General features: G+C 30.3%; 1 protein-coding gene across 1 annotated transcript; it reads right to left on the minus strand.

The window, feature by feature from the left end:
• LOC113850457 (putative disease resistance protein RGA3) lies at positions 1 to 8,741 on the minus strand. Its single transcript, XM_027481012.1, has 3 exons — positions 8,640 to 8,741; positions 4,075 to 7,155; positions 1 to 314 (listed from the first exon to the last, which is right to left on the minus strand). Exons 1-2 carry the CDS (start codon positions 8,681 to 8,683, stop codon positions 4,086 to 4,088), a joined length of 3,114 nt encoding a protein of 1,037 aa, XP_027336813.1. The 5' UTR covers positions 8,684 to 8,741; the 3' UTR covers positions 1 to 314; positions 4,075 to 4,085.
• Between the last annotated feature and the right edge of the window lie 10,073 nt (positions 8,742 to 18,814).

The following is an 18,814-nucleotide window of genomic DNA, read 5'->3' on the forward strand; positions in this document are numbered from 1 at the left end:
GAATATTCTTGTCTTTTCCATTCACATATGTGTAGAAATGCATATCATACAACAATATCGATGTGCATTTACATTAGAAGTTGAATTGAATTTCACCATCATGCATTACCCATTGATGTGATTCTGGAATGGTTAGTTTATGATAACATGAAAATTAAGTGTTTTAATTATTTTTGTTCCACAATAAGTGTTCCTTTTTCTCTTATTTGTCTTGTCCAAGAAGAAGCAGGGACATTCGGAAGAGGAAGAACCCATTTGACAAAGCGATCCGACGAACCTTGTTGCCACCATTATCGTTATCCATGATCTATGATCTGTGTTTGAATATATTTAGTTCATAAGCATGTTTGTAAACCTCACAGAATGTCCTTCAAAATTTAAAATTTATCATTGTCATTTTATTTGCATTCAAAAATTATAAACCGCTTTTCTTTATGTTTATTTTTATTTAAAAATTCGATTTGGGTTTAGAGAAAAGCTAAAAAATAAACAAGCATTATGTAATTAGTGTCAATCCAAGGTATCTTTCTTTAAAATTTGTTTCTTCTAAGACGAGATGAGTAAAATAAGAGAATAAGATTCACATAACATTTGGACCAATTATATCAAGTGTTAAGATTAGTAAATTAATATTGTTAATTACTTTTTATTAAAAAAATAATGTAATGATCACTTCATGTAATAATATTATGATATGACAAAAGTGATCAAACTTGATTGATTATATAGATTACACAACATCGTTTAACTCTGTCAAAAACTAAATTTCCATAAGTTAAGTACCTCAAAATGTCTTTTTTAACAGTTTTGTTTAATTTTTATTTTTTTTTTTGTCTTCCTTGACTTTTCTATATCAAACTAAGAATCATGCAATTCACTCTTCATATTAACACTTCCAAAGCTTTTCTTTGCACTATGACATTACAACCTTAGATGATTTCCAGTTATCTTTCTCACTTGTTACTTCAATATTCTCTCATATACTATCATTTGTATTATATCCTTTTTCGTCCACTCATCCACCTTATAATTTCCATTTTTATCAGTCTCACTTTTTTCTCATGTTGTTCTTTTACTGCCCAACATTCATTAATATATAAAACAATTGGTCGTATTGTAGTATAATAAAAATTTCCTTTTAGCTTAATAATTATTTTACAATCACAAATAACTCTTAATGTCTTCTCCACTTTAATTACTTATCTTATATTCTGTGAGTAATATATTTATTAATTTCTCTATTATTTTGTTTAATTGATTCCAAGTAACTGAAACTGAAAACTTGTAGTATTATCATATCTAATTATAACTTTCAACACATGATCATCATCTTGGTTTTTTGCTAAATCTATAATGTATATACTTTGTCTTACTTCTACACAAGCAAACCCTTAAAATTTAAAACTTTTCCTTCATAACTCAAGTTTGGCATTAAACTCTTCTTTTGAATCCTCAATTGACACTAAAGTATGTACTCGGAGATAATCTTTTGTATGTTATTTGTAAGTACATTTAAGATTAGGTTAAGTAAGGACGCAAAACAAAGTCTTGATATAAACCAATTCTAATTGGTAAGTCTTTGGATACACCTTAAAAAGTTCTTATATTGTCTTGCATAACTCAAATATACGTTACACATACTCTTTTCTTTTTTAAAAGTTTTTCATAACACCTTTTTTGATATCCAATCATATATGTTTTCCAATTCAGTAAAAATCTTATGCAAGTCCTTTTCTTCGTAGTCATATTTTTCCATAATCTTTTGAAAAAGATATATAGTTTTTGTTGTAAACTTTGCTAGCATAAAACTAAATTGGTTTTTTGCAATCTCAATTCTCTCCCGTATTCTATGTTCAATCACTTTTTCTCATAATTTCATAGTGTGACTCATGAGTTTAATCCTTATATAGTTTGCATAATTTTAGATATCACCCTTATTCTTCTATATAGGAACCAAATGTTTTTCCATGATTCATGTGACATATTCTAAATTTTCAAAATCTTATTAAAGAGCTTAGTAAGTCACTCCAGTTCTTATTTTTCCAAACTTCAATATAAATATTATTGGGGCTAATTGCTTTACCATTTTTCATTCTTTTAAAAACTTCTTTACTCTTTCAACTTGAATCCTATGGTAATATGTCAAACGTAGACTATATGTTTGCACTTCTTATTCTACCAAATTTTCATTTGCTCCTTGTCTCTCGTTAAAAAGTTGACAGAAATATTTCTCCCATCAATCGTTGATGTCTTGATTTAAAATCAAACTTTTTCCTTGTTCATCCTTAATACATCTAACTTGTTCCAAATCTCTAAATTTTCTTTCTTTACTTTCGACAAGTTTATAAATCCTCCTTTCACCATATTTATTTCAAGATTTTGGTAAAATCCTTTAACAGTCTTAGAATGGCATTCAATACTTTTCTTGTCTCATTTCTTATCTTTTGACACCTTGCCCAATTTTTAGCATTATTACATGTATGAAAAATTTTAAAATACATTCTTTTTTCTCTAATATTCTCTTGCATACTTTCATTTCATTACTATGATTCTTTATCTTTTAGTTCAAAACTTACCGATTCATTTAAAATTTTCTTGACAACTTTCCCAACCTTCATAATGATATTGTCCCAAATGATGATAGTACAACCTAATAATAGCTTTGTATTTACATTTTAAATGATATATTATATGTTAAAATAAAGTGAGACAACAAAATATCAACTATTTTTTAAAATTATATAAAAATTAGTAGACTTTTAGATTTGGTTTGAGTATATTTTTGGAGAAATTTTTATAAGAGGAAAATATTAGTATAAAAATAAATAAATTTTATCTTATTTTCTCAATTTATAAAAAAAAATTATTCATTTTTATACTAATTTTTTCTTATGTAAAAATTTATTTAAAAATTTACTAAAACTGGGCCTTAATCTATTTTATTTTTCAAAATATTGATCTTCGAATATTATTTGTTTTAAAATTAATTCTATCCTAAACATAATTTTTTTTTCTAATTGAAAATTTATGGCAAAAAAAATCAGAAGATGCGTTTGATAAAAAAAATTATCTTGAGGTAAGAATATGATGAACGAAGTCAACCCATACTTTACATTTGAAATTAAAGCAAGAAGAACATTGACTTTGGGTTGAGGGCAAAGGATGAAGTTCATGGCATGGAAACAAAACACTCAAATAAAGGTTAATGAAATGGGTCCAACGCGAAAGTATTATTATGGACAAAATTTAAGAACAATATTATATATAATTATAAAAAAAAATATCTAACTATACAAATTAGTATATACAAAGCATACTTTAAAAATCTTATAAAAAATAAACAAAGATTAAAACTATACAAAACATCAATTTATATTTTACATTTATAAAGTTGAAGAAACTCAAATTAGTGTATATTTATTTTACAATAATAATCAATTTTTTATTGCATATAAATACTTTTATAATTTGAGACCTGATGTTTAAAAGAGAAGGTTTTTAGGTATTAATTATCTTTATTATTATTATTATTATTATGTTACATGACTTTTTTATGCATTCAACATTTAATTTTTTTAATTATTTCTTAATTTAAATTTTATATTAAATATTTTTAATTAGTTCTTAATTTTGAAATTTTATTTTTAATTTAATCTTACTTAATATAATATTATTATTAAAAAATAAATATTTATATATTAATATTTATAAATTTTATTAATTATAAAATTATTTTAATTTTTTAAATGAATTTCTAATACAAAATTTATAATTATCTTTCTTTAATTTAATATTATTAATATAATAAAATATTTATTTATAAAATTTATTGAATTATATAATATTTGAATTGTTATTCAAAAATTTTATTTTTGTAATAATATCGGTGCAGAGAAAAAAAAAACTTATTGGCATTACATATATTAAGACTCGGATAATGTTTAACAATTGAAAATTAATGTGATTAAGATAATTTGTATTTATAATTAAAACAAATGATCACTAACTAAAAAAGTATTTTATTAGCAAAGCAAATACAAGACAAATAAATACGCATCAGAATCAGATCACTACCTTTATCATCCCTAATCATGAAGGATTATTTGTGGGATATGCGCGATTTGGCGACTAACAGCACTTGTCTCTATTCGGCATTCTTTAACTAAGAGGAGACTACCATAGACCTCAAAGATCTTTAAGTTGGTAAGACCACTCATTCCTTCGGGCAGCGATGCCAAATTTCGGCAAAAGTAGATCTCGATATGCTGAAGCGATGAGAGGTTGCAAATCCAATCTGGCAAGGCCTTTAGCCTATTACACCCATGTATGCTGATTTTTCGCAGAGAAGGAAGGCAGTTGGTGTCGTCCTTAAACCCAGTTTCAAATTCCTCAAGTGTTTCACTTTCACACCATTGAATTAGAAGAGACTCGAGAGAAGTCAGATTTTGCATCCAACCCTTTGGTAAATTCATACGATCAGAAATCATCAATTGTTTGAGCATGGAGAGAGGAGCAGCGGAGGAAGATGAATCGGGTGAACATGTTGAGTTTAGTGTTGCTGTTAATGGCTCTGCACTGCAGTGATACAAGTTCAAATTCTCAACTTTTGGAAAAGTAGGCATGCAAGTCAACTGTGGACAGCTAGAGATGTGTAGTTGAGAAAGATGAGGAAATGAAAGAGGTAAGGAGAGATAATGTGAATCATTGATATCATCTCCCCGCCTCCGCCATCCCCTGAACTTGGGACAACGTGTTATTGTAAGGCTCTCCAAAGAGGGGAAGAAGGTTAATGCAAAACCATCTTCGCAGAGATATATGCATTCCAATTCATAAAGACAGTCTATCTTAAGTGACTTCAGGGACGGGATACGTTCCAACGGTGGGAGACACCGACAATTATCAAACCCCCAGAGAGTGATGTGAATAACATTTGTGAGGAGAGAGAGCCAATTTGGGAAAAGCACGCCTGGATAATTATTCACCTCCAATCGCTTGAGATTGCGGTGTGGCTGAAGGTTTTCCAATAATTGCAAGCTGTCAGTGTTACGAAGGTCTTCACGCGACCAATCCAGAATCAAGAATTCAAGGAATTTTTTTCCTTTTAAATTTACGTGCTGGGATTCCAGAGCCACGTCTCTCACACGATTCAGATGCACAATTTCTAATTTGCCTCTTATTAGGTTTAAGTCCTTCAGTTCATTTAGTGTGCCATATTTTATTTCTTGGCTGTCTCCCACAACCAAGGTCGATAATAATTGCAAAGAGCATAATTTTCTCAATCCAACTGCCATCCCACTCATGGGGTTAGCAATAGCAAGGCACCTCAAATTGACCAATTTTGTGACTACTTCTGAAAATGATTCTTCGTCGCACATCAACAATTTTAATGTTTGTAGGAAAACAAGATTGCTCAGAGATTTGGGAAGACTTATTAAAGCAAGGTATCTTAAATGCTTCAAATGTTCAGTGGAATCAGAGAGAGAATCCATCCTCAAGACACGTAAGTATTTGAACTTTGCAATCACCGACAAATCTACCTCCTCTCTCAAGTAATATGGAAAAATCAAAGTTCGCAGCCTGGTCGGATCTAATGATTGCAACAAATGAATGGCCTCTTCAGATTCCAATGATACGTGCATGGGTCTACCTTCAACTTTTTCTGCCTTACTATCCAAGTAACAATAATCACTGCCAGCTACTAGCATTGCAAGATCATGCATTAAATCATGCATTTTGAAACTAATGATCTCACCGAATTCACCATCCGCATCTTGAAAAAATGAGTTCATCCAAAATATCTTTACAAATTGATTACCGACATCCTCCATCTGCTGTTTTTCAGTTGAACATTGAAGGTAACCCTGTGCCATCCATAACTGAATCAACTCATCCTTTTGAATTCTAGAATCCTTGGGGTACAAAGAGCAATAAGCAAAACATTGTCTCATTTCTGGCGACAAGTTGCGGTAACTGAGTTTTAGAATTGGCATGATACTATCTTGCTCTTCACATGATTTCCAGAAGTCACCGCTTAAAACATTCTCCCATACACTTTCTTCGTTTTGTCCTCCTAACAGGCCTCCCAGGGTTTTAACTGCCAGTGGAACCCCTTTACATTTTTTGGCTATTTCTTTCCCCATTGATTCTAGATTTTGATTCACTCCTTTCAAATCATCCTCAAATGCAACGCTCTTCAACAAACTCCAAGATGCTTCATCAGTCAAACCTTTCAAAGGATAGGAAGTGCTGGCAGTCATTGCCTCTGCTACATTTTCACTTCGAGTTGTCACTAAAATTTTACTATCTTGAGCGCCACACATCAAATACTTTCTCAATTCAATCCATTTGTCACGTCTCTCATTCCAAATGTCATCCAGGACCAACAAATATTTCTTACCACTTAAATTTTCACGAAGTTCTTCTTGCAAGTAGTCTAATGACAACCCATCTGCTGTCGGGCGACGAGTAACTGATTCCAATATTTTCTTCAGAATAGTTTTCACATCAAAGTTATCAGAGACACACACCCACATTTTCTTTTCAAAACAATTCTGCACTTCCAAGTCATTATACACCAACTGAGCAAGCGTTGTCTTCCCCAAGCCACCGAGGCCAAAAATAGCAATCACAGAAACTTTTCTGTTTTCATGAGTTTGTCTCAACAGACTAATAATCTCCTTTTTACTATCATCTCTTCCAATGATATCAGATTCTAGCACAAAAGAACATGTTTCCCTCCATTCACTGTTAGTTTGCTTAACCAGAGAACCTGGGCTTAAATTCAATTTATCCATGTCTTCTACTACACCATTAAAACTTTCTCGTATTTCTTTAATTTTGTCAGGCATTTCAGTGTATAAAGGAAGTTGATTTGAAGATGAAATGAAAAGAAGTACCTTGTCTACTTCTTTTCCTTCTGCTGCATCCAGTTTGTCTCTCCTGAATTGGATAGCAAGGTCATCTAAGGAGTCATCTGCAGTGTGGAGTACTTTTTTGAACCTTCTGATCCAAACTCGCACACCATCATCTTGATCTTGTTTATCGTCGGCATCAAGGAGCTTAGCATTGATGGATTCAATAGTGTTCTTAAGCTCTTCCAACTCTTCCGTCACATCATAATGCTTTCCAAATTCAAGAAAATCTGAGGAAGCCAACCTGAGATTTGAAGTAACAGCAAATGGAACTGAATCAGCCATCCTTAAGATGATTAAAAAAGACTACATAGAAGGGTGCTTTGTTGAGAGAAAGTTGAGCAATGTCTAAAAATATTGGCATAAGAATAGAGGAAAAGGAAAACTATGTAATAATAATCTACAAATTCAATTGATTGAATCATGATTTGTTCATGGCCGGCTCAGTTACAAATCCTTACCAATCAGAATTTCCATATGCACGACACATCTAAAAGTAGATATTTATTTTTTATAATTATAGTACAAAAGAGAGAAAAATATTAATTATCACTCCAAAATCTCCTTGTTTAAGATATTTTTTTAAAATATTATTATTAATGTAATCCCCCCAATAGAGTAGGATGTAGTATATAATTCCTGGAACATTTTCCTACGTAACATTAATTTATAACACATAATTATTTTTTAATAATGTTCATCTCATAAAAATTACCATAGAAAGTAATTTATTGTAACTCCGCATCATATCAATTCTCTTGTGTGCACCAGTCTGTGTTCATTCTCGAATAAAGGAGTGCTTTGGAATTTTTTTTTATATTTATTTGTTTAGCTTCTCTTATATTAATTTTGTTATATTTATCTTTTTATTATTAAATTTAATTAATTTTAAAGTAAATTTTAAATTTTTTTATCACGACACAATTATTAAATTGTGACATAAAAATTATATATTCTACTAGTTTATCTATAATATGTGCTGGATTATTTGAATTTAATATAATAAAATTATATTTATTAAGCATATATTTTAATTAATGATTTTCAAAATATTAATTTATAATAAAAATATTTTTAAAAGAATATTTGATTAAATTTTAACAATGCGAAAAGGTTAGGTAAACAAATTTATAGTTTCAATAGACTGTTTTATTTAAATTTAATAAAAGTATAACAAAAATGTATAATGTGTGATTCATCTTTAAAAGGTGTAATTTTTGTCTTCTATACATTTATTTTATATTATATAATCAACCTTAATTGGAATAAATATTTTTTTCACCATTAATACTAAACATATAAAAATATAAATTATAAATTATAAAATTTGATGTTTATTTTAAATATCTTGATTAAGTTAAGATATTGATTTTTGAGATTTCAGCATGATAACAAGATTGGATAGCATGCATATAAACTTATAAACAAAAAAAATGTAAATATTTACAACATTTTAATTACTTTACTGATGTAAATTAGAATTTTATAAACTAATATTAGTAAATAAACCTTAAATACTAAGCATTAGAAACAAATATTCAAAGAAAATAAAAGAGATAACCTTTGCAAAAAAAAATAATAAAAGGGTGAAAGAGATTAAAACAAACAAAATAAGAACCAGTGAAAACTATAACGAAAAAAAACCTAAACTGTAAGCTAAGCATGTTGTGGAAGAATTAAAAAATGGATAGTTATTGTTGAAATTGAAGAAAGGGTGGAAAAAGGAACCTGTGAATGAGATTAGACGCAACAGCAAATGGAACGTTTTCCATATTCCTTAGATCTGATGAAGAAGAGAATAGATCTCACTGTGTTCAGTTTGAGATTGGCAATGGCTGCAGCATAAACATTATTGCTCTTATATCTGCCCATCACAGGGACACTTTTGTAATTAGCTATGTCACTCAAACCATCTTTTTTAAGTCTTAATGGTCAATGCTTGCTATCTTCGATCTAATATTATAAATATGCAATAAATATAATAATAATAATTTAATCAAAAGTTGAGATTAATTATTGACTTGTCGTTCTGCTTTTCTTTGATGTGTAATCGTCGTCACAGGGACATTTTTGTAATTAGATAAGTCAATAAAACCATCTTTTAAAGTATCTTTCATTTTTCTTTTAAAAAAAGTTTTTTTTTAAATTAATATATTTGGATTGATTAATTTCTTCATATAAACAAATTATAGAAAAGCCTTTTTTAAATATTTTTATTACAATCTTTCATTATAAATTAAAATATATAAGTATTTGTTTGAGAGTATTAAAAATCAATCCATCAATTAATAATTTTTGAATCACTAAACCAATTTAAAAAATTAAAAAAATCATAATATAATTTAGAATTTTTATTTTTTATTATAAAAATTAGATTAAATCAATTTTTTTCTCTTAACATGTTTATATTAATTTTTATACAGTGTAGCACTTGTATCTATTTTAACTCTTCTCTTAATTCAGCATCTTTTGTTTAGTTTAAACTAAAAATTAAAACAAAATTCATTTAGAATTAAAAACAAAGAAAATTTGTATTAAATTAACAAAAATTGATCTATAAAACAAGCAATTTAATATCATTTAAGTAAGATTTTGAGTTTAAATTTTTGTATATATATAAAAAAAAATTAATAATAAACTCACCTATTACGTTTAAGCGAGTAATCCGATCAAATTCAAATTAAATTAAATAGACAAAAAATTATGATCCATAATTAACTTCTCCATAAAAAAAGGAGAATAAATTTATTATAATTTATTTGGTGAAGATTAACTGAACTAGCTATAAGGAAATTATAGCTAGATAGGTTTTATTTATATATATTATATATGTGATGGGTCATAATATATGGTTGAATAAGCACAAACACGCTTCTGATTTTTGCATGAGCCACTTAGTAAGTTTTCTCCCCTCCTGTAAAGATAGTCACATTGTTGGTTCCCAGATGAGCCTATGCATCCATCTATGAATAAAGCACTTGGTTTCTCACATGCTTCAGTTAGCACCACCATTTCCTTTGCAATTAATTTCTAAATATATAATTAAACAAACTCAAAGTTAATTCAGCAATATATTTTATGTGGTTTAGATTTACTTTATGAATAGATTAAACAATCTAAAGATGAAACACAAAATAACGTCTCATTTTAATATTAATAATCTTAATTAACTAAAGAAACAAATTATGAGTGTTATATATATATATATATATATATATATATATATATAATTTTATAGCGAGATAATAGAATAAAATAATGTTATAATGAGTGTTTCTATAATAATATTTTTTTTTAGTGTTACTAATCTAAATCTTTAACATTTTTTTTATTGGTGAACAATTTTTATTTTTGTGTATTACACAGTATAATAAATTGCCAGATTATATTTAAATTTAATTGATTTTATAATTTTAAAAAATAAATATTTTATTATATTATGTTTAAAGATAATGATAAAAAGTGAAGATTAAGTTTTAAAAGAAAATCAAAATAAAAGAAGTCACGTAACATTAAATTTGTTTTTATAAAATACTTGTATTTAAGATTATTATTCAAAATATTTTTATTTAAAAATTGTGATTATAATATTTATTATTAATTTATTTTTTTATATTAAACGGGTTCAAAGACCCTTATTATTAATTTATTTAATAACTTGGGGAGCTAGAATATTTTCTAAATTGGATTTAAAGTTAGAGTACCACCAAATATGGATGAAAGAGAGAGACATCGAGAAGACATCATTTCGAAGGACATTACGAATTCTTGATAATGCCCTTTGGCCTAACAAATGCACCATCCACATTCCAAGCATTAATGAATCAGATATTGAAACTCTTTTTGCGAAAATTTGTTCTTGTCTTTTTCGATGATATACTGATTTTTAGTAAGACAGAAGAGGAGCATCTGAATCAATTACAACAAGTGTTAGAGCTACTGAAACAATACACTCTCTTCATTAACAAGAAAAAGTGTTGTTTCACCATAATAGAAATTGAGTATTTAGAGCATATCATTTCAGGGGAAGGAGTAGCAGCAAATTCTAAAAAGATAGAAGCCATGTTGACATGGCCTGTACCTACTGATTTGAAAGTGCTAAGAGGTTTCTTGGGAATTACTAGTTATTATCAAAGGTTTGTGAAGGGGTATGGGAAATTAGCTTGGCCACTTACTCAACTTCTAAAGAAAGATGGGTTCAAGTGGGGTACTGAAGCTTAGCTGGCTTTTGAGAGACTCAAGCAAACAATGACTACACTCCTTATTTTAGCGACCCTTAATTTTGAGAAGCCGTTTGTAATTGAAACAGATGCTTCAGGAAAGGGCGTTAGGGCGGTTCTAATGCAAGAGGGATGTCCATTAGCTTATCTAAGTCAAAGGCTATCAGAAAGGGCCTAACAAAAATCAATTTATGAAAGTGAACTCATGGCTATAGTAATGGCGGTCCAGAAATGACTTCACTACCTGCTGAGAAGAAAATTTGTGATACACACTAATCATAAAAGCTTGAAGTTCTTGGTGGACCAAAGAATGATGGGTGAGGGACAACAGAAATGGGTGGTCAAACTGTTTGGTTTTGATTTTGAAATATAGTACAAGGCGAGAAAAGATAATGGAGCTATTGATGCTTTATCTAGGAAAATGTGCTTTGCTGCCATTTCTAGTGTTACCTTCCAGGATTGGGATGGAGTAGAGGAGGAGGTCCAAAGGGATGAGCAGCTGAAACAGATTATGCATGATTTACTGCAAGGTAGTAAAATACAGTCAGGATTTGAATTAAAAGGGGGCATTTATTCTACCAAAAGAGGTTAGTGATACCCAAGAACTCCCCTAGAATTTTCTTACTCTTGCAAGAATTCCATGACACTGCTTTGGGAGGACACTCGGGTTTTTTTCATACCTATAAACATATGGCACGACTATTGTGGTGGGAAGGGATAAGAAAGACTATTCAATAGTATATTCAGTTGTGTGAAACTTGCAGTAGAAACAAATATCAGACTTGGATTGCTTTAGATATTGCCAATTCCCTCTCAAGTCTAGGAGGATTTATCAATAGATTTCATAAGGGGTTTCCTTAAAGCTCAAGGGATGGATACTATCTTGGTGGTGGTTGACAGACTTACTAAATAATCCCATTTGTTAGCAATTTTCACCCTTATTCAGCTAAGGACATTGCTAACATTTTTGTGAAGGAGGTGGTGCGACTACACAGATTTCTGCAATCAATAGTCACTGATTGTGACTGAATTTTTATGAGCACTTTCTAGGCTGAATTATTTAAGCAGGCAAGAACTAAATTGAAATTTAATTCTGCGTACCATCCACAAATGGATGGGCAGACGGAGGTAGTCAATAGGTGCTTAGAGACATACCTAAGATGTTTTGCAGGAATGAAGCCAAAGTAAGGGCCAAAGTGGTTATGTTTGGCTGAATTATGGTATAACACCATCTACAGTTCAGCCACCAATACTTGCCCATTCAAGAGTTTATATGGGTGGGAACCACCTCCATTAATCAAGGGAGATGTAGCCTCATCTGCAGTGGAGGAAGTGAACCACCTGTTGGCTGAAAAAATGTCATATTAGATGAGCTCAAATGGCAACTAGACAGGGCTCAAGTTCGCATGAAGAACCAGGCCAACCAGAAGAGAAGGGATGTGGAATTTGCAGTAGGAGAGAATGTCTATTTAAAGATCCAACCTTATAGGCTACGTTCCTTGGCCAACCATGTCACTCAGAAACTTAGCCCAAGGTACTATGGACCTTTTGAAGTGCTGGAAAGAATTGGAAAGGTAGTGTATAAACTTAAACTGCCTGCTGAATCTATGGTACACCCAGTTTTCATGTTTCTTTACTCAAGAAATGTATAGCCCCCAATGTCAAGAGCCAGTCTCTCCCAGTGGGTCTTGCAAAAGACTGGGAGCTGAAGTTACAGCCAGCTGAAGTGATGGCAGCAAGAAGAAACCTCTAAGGAGGATTGGAAGTTCTGATTCAGTGGAAAGATATGCCAGAGTTTTTGAGCTCATGGGAACTAGCAGCTGACATCCAACTAAGCTTCCCTCACTTCCACCTTGAGGACAAGGTGGTAGTTCAAGAGGGGGGTATTGTTAGGGATCGAATTCTAGATGGGGTAAAAGTGTATAAAAAATAGAAACTCGGGAGCAACTTGGGAAATAATAAGTTGGGAGAAGGGTGTGATCCAGGTGGGCCCAATCCTAACTAATTGTGAAGACATGTGTGTGTCTTGTAGAGGGGTGGGACGAGAGAATGATTAGTAAATATTCTATTATGAGAAAAGGGTATAATTGTTGGCTAGTGGGAGGGAGAAAGGGGGATTTTTCTGAATTAGGACTTGGAGCGTAGGAGCTGCTTAGTGCTCCATTTTTCCATTCTTGTTAATGCATTTGTCTTTTTCTGATTTTCCTTAATATCGACATTTTCTTGCTGTTTCTTGGGTTGTTTCTATCATTAACATATGCATATTTCTAAAGCCAAGACTCCCTTCCTTTTTTTTATTTATAAATTTTTTTCTCAGCCTATAAAATGACATTTTTTTACCCCATCTCGCAGATGAACTTTTTGCATATGTTATTGATATCATTGCAAACAGCAATAGGGATAAGTTGAGTTTGCATAACATAAATAGGAATGCTGATCATGCAAGATTGGGCAAGAGTAACTTTGCCAGCTAGGGACAAGTTTTTCATTTTTCAGAGAGAAAGCTTCTTTTTAACCTTATTAGTGAGAAAATAAAATTGGTTTTTATTAGGTTTCATATGAGAGGCAGAAATACCTAAATACCCATTTAACTGAGATGAAGGGTTAATTCCTAGAAAAGAGCTAATGGACTCAATTAAAGAAACATCAATATTTTTTGAGAAGAAAATAGAAGATTTAAAATTATTCACAATAAGACCAGAGGTAGAATTGAATTTTTCAAGATAATAGAATTTGCATTTTTCATATCAGCCTTAGCAATTAAAAGAATATCATCAACAATGAATAAGTGGGATAGCTTAAGGCCATGATTCCTAAAAGTAAAAGGGTTTCAATCACCATCCAGTATACTATCTTTAATTAAATGGGCAAGACGTTCAATACACAAAACAAAAATATAAGGAAATAGGACCCCCAAATCTGGAACCTGGGGGAGGATTTATAGCCTTGCCAATGGAATGTTTGATTTTCCTATTGACCTTGTTTGTCCTAATTTCCTTTTAGGAGTTCTTTTAACTAACATCCAAGGGCCAAACCTTCCTTGATCTAAAACTTGGTCCTTTTCATTCTCCTTTTGGGTAGCAATCTTACTAGGTAGAAGGTGAGACTCAAACCCCTCCTCAGTACGTACCATTAGGTCATCCATGGCTTCAGGGGAGGTATTGGGGTCAGAAGTAGTCTTATAGATCTCTGGACACAACTCTTGTTTATGATCATATTTTCTACAACTAAAGCATGAGGTGAAGACCCTCATATTCCACTCTAAATTCTTTGCTTGACACTTTAAAGGAAGGAATTAGTTGTCTATTAAGGTCCAGTTCAACACAAATCCTAGAAAACCTACCTCTTGACAGAAGAAAAGTATGGGAATCAATCTTTAGCATTGATCCCAAGCAGGCTTCCACCTGCCATAAAAATTTATCACTATATAATTCCAAAGGTAAATCAGGAATTCTCACCCAGACTGCTAAATGCCTCAGACTATGGCCGTGAGGTCTAAATAGGAGTCTCCATCTTTGGACCAAGAGATAGTGATCCAGAATAAGGCAGGGCCCCTCAAATAGGGCATGCTTTTAGTCATCCATATTTTTTAATTTAACTAGAAAGAAGTCATTATTTAAGTTTAAGATATTTAAGGGCCCATTTTTCCCCAAATATGCCCTAATTTTTTGTTCAAATAATTAAAACTCACTGATTTCCCTAAAAGTTTAACTATTAGGATGAATTTCCATAGCGAACACCATGTCTCATAGTCATCCAGAGCAATTTTTATCTCAAGGCAAAGGTTTTGGTTAGCATTTTCATTCATTAAGTCGGGTTCTTTATAATTCGACAAAATATTCAAATCATCTAAAATAGATTGAATAATTCCCTCATCCTTAATGACCAGGTCTAACTCTTTCTAGACCAAGACTTTATCTTTATAAGACACAGATGCGCAGACAGATTGGGGTTAGAAAACACCTAGTTATTATCATTGTTTAGAGAGTCTTCTTTGTGACTTCCTCCTTGTAATTCTTCATGATGGCTTTTGAGATCTACTATCACTTCCTTCTTGCTTCTCCTCAACAAATCTCCCTCTCCGGGGATCGGTTCTCTATCTCCAACCTTTCTATCGTAGATTCAATCGACGCTCCTTTGTTTCTTAGTAAGAAACCTTTCTAGAGTTGTTCACGACACACACACACTCTCTCTCTCCTCACCTCCTCGGAAAGCTTCTTGGGAATGCTATCAACTTTTCAAAAAACAATAATTAAGATATGTGTAATTTTAATCCTCCTAATTTTAATTATTTACATTTAGTTTATTTAATTTTTTAAATGTTCAAATTAAGTCTTCAACATTACAATTAAGATTTTTATTATATTTTTTGTATTTTATTTTGTATTTTTAATTAAATATTTTATATATTTTTATTTAATTTAAAAAAATTTAAAATTAGAAGACTAAATATTAACAATTAAAATTAAATAATCAAAATTGAAAGTACATTAAAACGTAAAGACTAAAAATTTATTGTCAAAAGCCTAAACACCAACCTTACACTTATGACAAGCTAAAAAAAAATAAAAAATTCTTAATATTTTATATTAATGACAAATTATTTGTGACGATTCATTTTCATCCTAATTATAAAAATTATTGGTTGATAATATAAAAAAATTATTGCAAATAATGAATTATTAGTGGTAAATTTTATATTTATTATTAATATATATATATATATATATGTGTGTGTGGAAAGGATTTTTTCACATAAGTATAAATCTAAAAAAATTTACACTCGATTTGAACATTTTATTTAATTTACATTTAATAGTTAATGAAATAATAAATTATAACTTGTTAGATATAAATAAAATGAAAAACTCAAATCGAATATACACGTGTGTGTGATTTATAGGTCACAAAACAACCATTTTTTTTCCTTATGTTTATTCACTTAAAAATAAGCAATTTCATTATTTTCTCATTGGGTTCCATGTACCTGATGCCCCACATTTGTCCTAGAACGTATACTAAAGTCATTTGTTTTATAGCATAATAATATTTTCCTGTCTGCAATCATTCAACTATTTCCAAGTGCATGGGCATCTTCATTGGAATGAGTTAAACTATACATAGCTAATTTGAAAAATCCATGTGTTGCTGGCTATGGCTTTAGGTAATTATTCACATCTATTTCTAGTTATGGGGTGCCACCCATTGGCCCTATGGCCACACAATGTCAAGTCAAGCCATTATATATGTGGCCTATATTTCATTCTGCCTCATTCATGTACCAACTGCACAATTCTTCATCACTAGTTCATTTGCATTGTGCTTTTCTTTCTTCCATTTTTTACAGTGGATGAGGACCACCATGTACAGTTTGATGAACATAATCAATGCTCCCTTCATAGAGTGAGAAATTGTTTTCCATCATCCATGTCCCCTTCCATTGCAAGGAGTAAATGATCAGTGGCCAAGAACTATATTGTGTGGTTATAATTGTGGCTACATTAAATAGACAAAATCTAGTGGAATTGAGATAAAAAAGCATATTTTGACATTTGTCCCAAAAAAATCATTAGTAATACAATTTTTAATACGTTTTCTATTATTTTCTAAAACATATTTTTTATTGATTAAAAGATATTATAAACAACTAAAATTATATAAATTTTATTATTAACTTAGTAATTTTTATATTTTTAATAGATTTTATTTAAAAATATATTAAAGAATATATTCATAACAATCTTGTCTGAATCATTGGACTCATGGTCGGAATCATTTCCTTCGAGTTAAATGCATTGGGTTCTTGGTCTGATGGTTACCCAACATGACGTAGGTGTAGATGGAAACCAGTAAGAGTGATGAATCAAAAATATAGATTCTACCGTTTGATTTTGGATGCTTCAACATTTTACTGAACATTGTCCAGAAAGTAAAGGTTAAGAAATCCATAAAGAGAAATATTAATCAATCTTTAAAATACTGATTGGAAAATTAAAAAAAAAAAATTCTGTTAAAAATTATTGTTAGTATATTTTCACCATAATTTATGTTATACTTACAACATAACTTTCAATAAAATCATTTTATTTGAAAATTGTATTAATTCACTTTTCACAATTAATTATTATAGTTTTAATTATACGCTTTTTTACTTAATTTTCAAATATTTTACACACTATAATGAGCATTTTTATATTAAAATGAGTAGAATAAATATAAATCTTACAACTATGACTAATCAAAATTAAAATATTTATGAATTAACATGATCATTTAAAAACTTGTATATTTGATTCTTGACCATTTCTCACATTATAATGATGAAATTGATTTCTATTTATATTTTTTAAAAGTATAGAAAATTATGTTTAAAAGTAAATAGAAAGGGAGTATATACACTGTTAATACAAAATTTGCTCACAATTTTTTAAAACTCTGTCCTTTAAATAAAAAAATTAAATTAAAAGAATAACCATGTAAAGTCAAATGTCAATAATAGGAGTATATCCCATGAAGGGGCTGAGAATTTTTTCAGGACCCATCGCATCTTCAAAATAGCACCATACAGAAAATTAATTTTGAAGTTGCATCAAAGAAAAATGTTGATAACGAACATCAATACTCACCACAAACACTATAAATTTGGCAACATTTATGTTGAAGCAAATGAAGCCACCCCCAAAGAGATTACAGTGAAGGAAGAGAGAAGGAAGCATATATGGAATCAGTGACTACCACTGGGCCTTCACCGAACATAGATGGTGGGTCAAATTCCAAAGATGGCATAGAGAGGTGTGGGCACTTTCAGATGCCACTCCACTATCCAAGGTATACCAAAGCTGATTATGAGGCAATGCCAGAGTGGAGACTTGATTGCTTGCTCAAAGAGTATGGCTTACCAATCATTGGCGATGTTCATCACAAGAGAAAGTTTGCCATTGGAGCCTTCCTTTGGATTAAGTGAGCTTCCAATATTCTTTCCTATGTTCTTCTCTTCACCCTCTTCCAATCATGTCTCATTCAAAGAATAAGTGAGCTTTTAACACTTGTTAGTATTAATTAATTAGTTAATGTATACTAGTTTTTGTGTGTGTGTGTGTTAGATCTTCAAGCATGTGATTTGGCTAAAGCTTTTCTTGTGACAGATTTAGGTTTACTTCAAAATTGGCGATAGCAAATTAGTAATAATGTATCCAATGATCAAGAACATGGTGTCTCTTCTTTTAACTGGTCCTCACTGTTGTTCGATTCTGTTGTTTCAAGTAGCAATAAACCAAATTGTTCAGACAATTTTGGATCTTCTTCAATGTATTTCCAAAGTAACTGGTCAGATACAAGAATATTACTATGCAAAGTTAATTGTAAAAGCAACTTAATATACTTATTAAAACACGACTCCACAATTCCTCGATCTTTACTAATGTCTTCTGAAATGTTAGAAACTACAAATTTACAGGGATACTCTTGGTTTTATTTTCATCAAGTAACACCACATTAAACAAGCTTGATCTATACGATAGTATTTCTTCTTTAAAGTTTTGTTATTGCTAAGATCTTTAAATTTTTATTCTTTAGATTACATCTACTTGTAATTGACTTTGTAAACATGATTATCTATTAAAATAAAGTTATTGAAAAAAAGTAATTTAATTCAAAACTATAAAAAAATTGAATATATTCTAT

Source organism: Abrus precatorius, unplaced genomic scaffold (genome assembly GCF_003935025.1).
Source record: "Abrus precatorius isolate BTA unplaced genomic scaffold, Abrus_2018 Scaffold9, whole genome shotgun sequence".
NCBI classification, from domain to species: Eukaryota; Viridiplantae; Streptophyta; class Magnoliopsida; order Fabales; family Fabaceae; genus Abrus; species Abrus precatorius.

What these genes read in the sequence shown, in the direction of transcription:
- LOC113850457 (XM_027481012.1), bottom strand. Translation starts at nt 8,683, where the DNA reads ATGGAAAACGTTCCATTTGCTGTTGCGTCTAATCTCATTCACAG. An exon ending in GCGTCTAATCTCATTCACAG is followed by an intron (nt 7,156 to 8,639) that starts GTTCCTTTTTCC and finishes TTCAAATCTCAG; the next exon opens with GTTGGCTTCCTCAGATTTTC.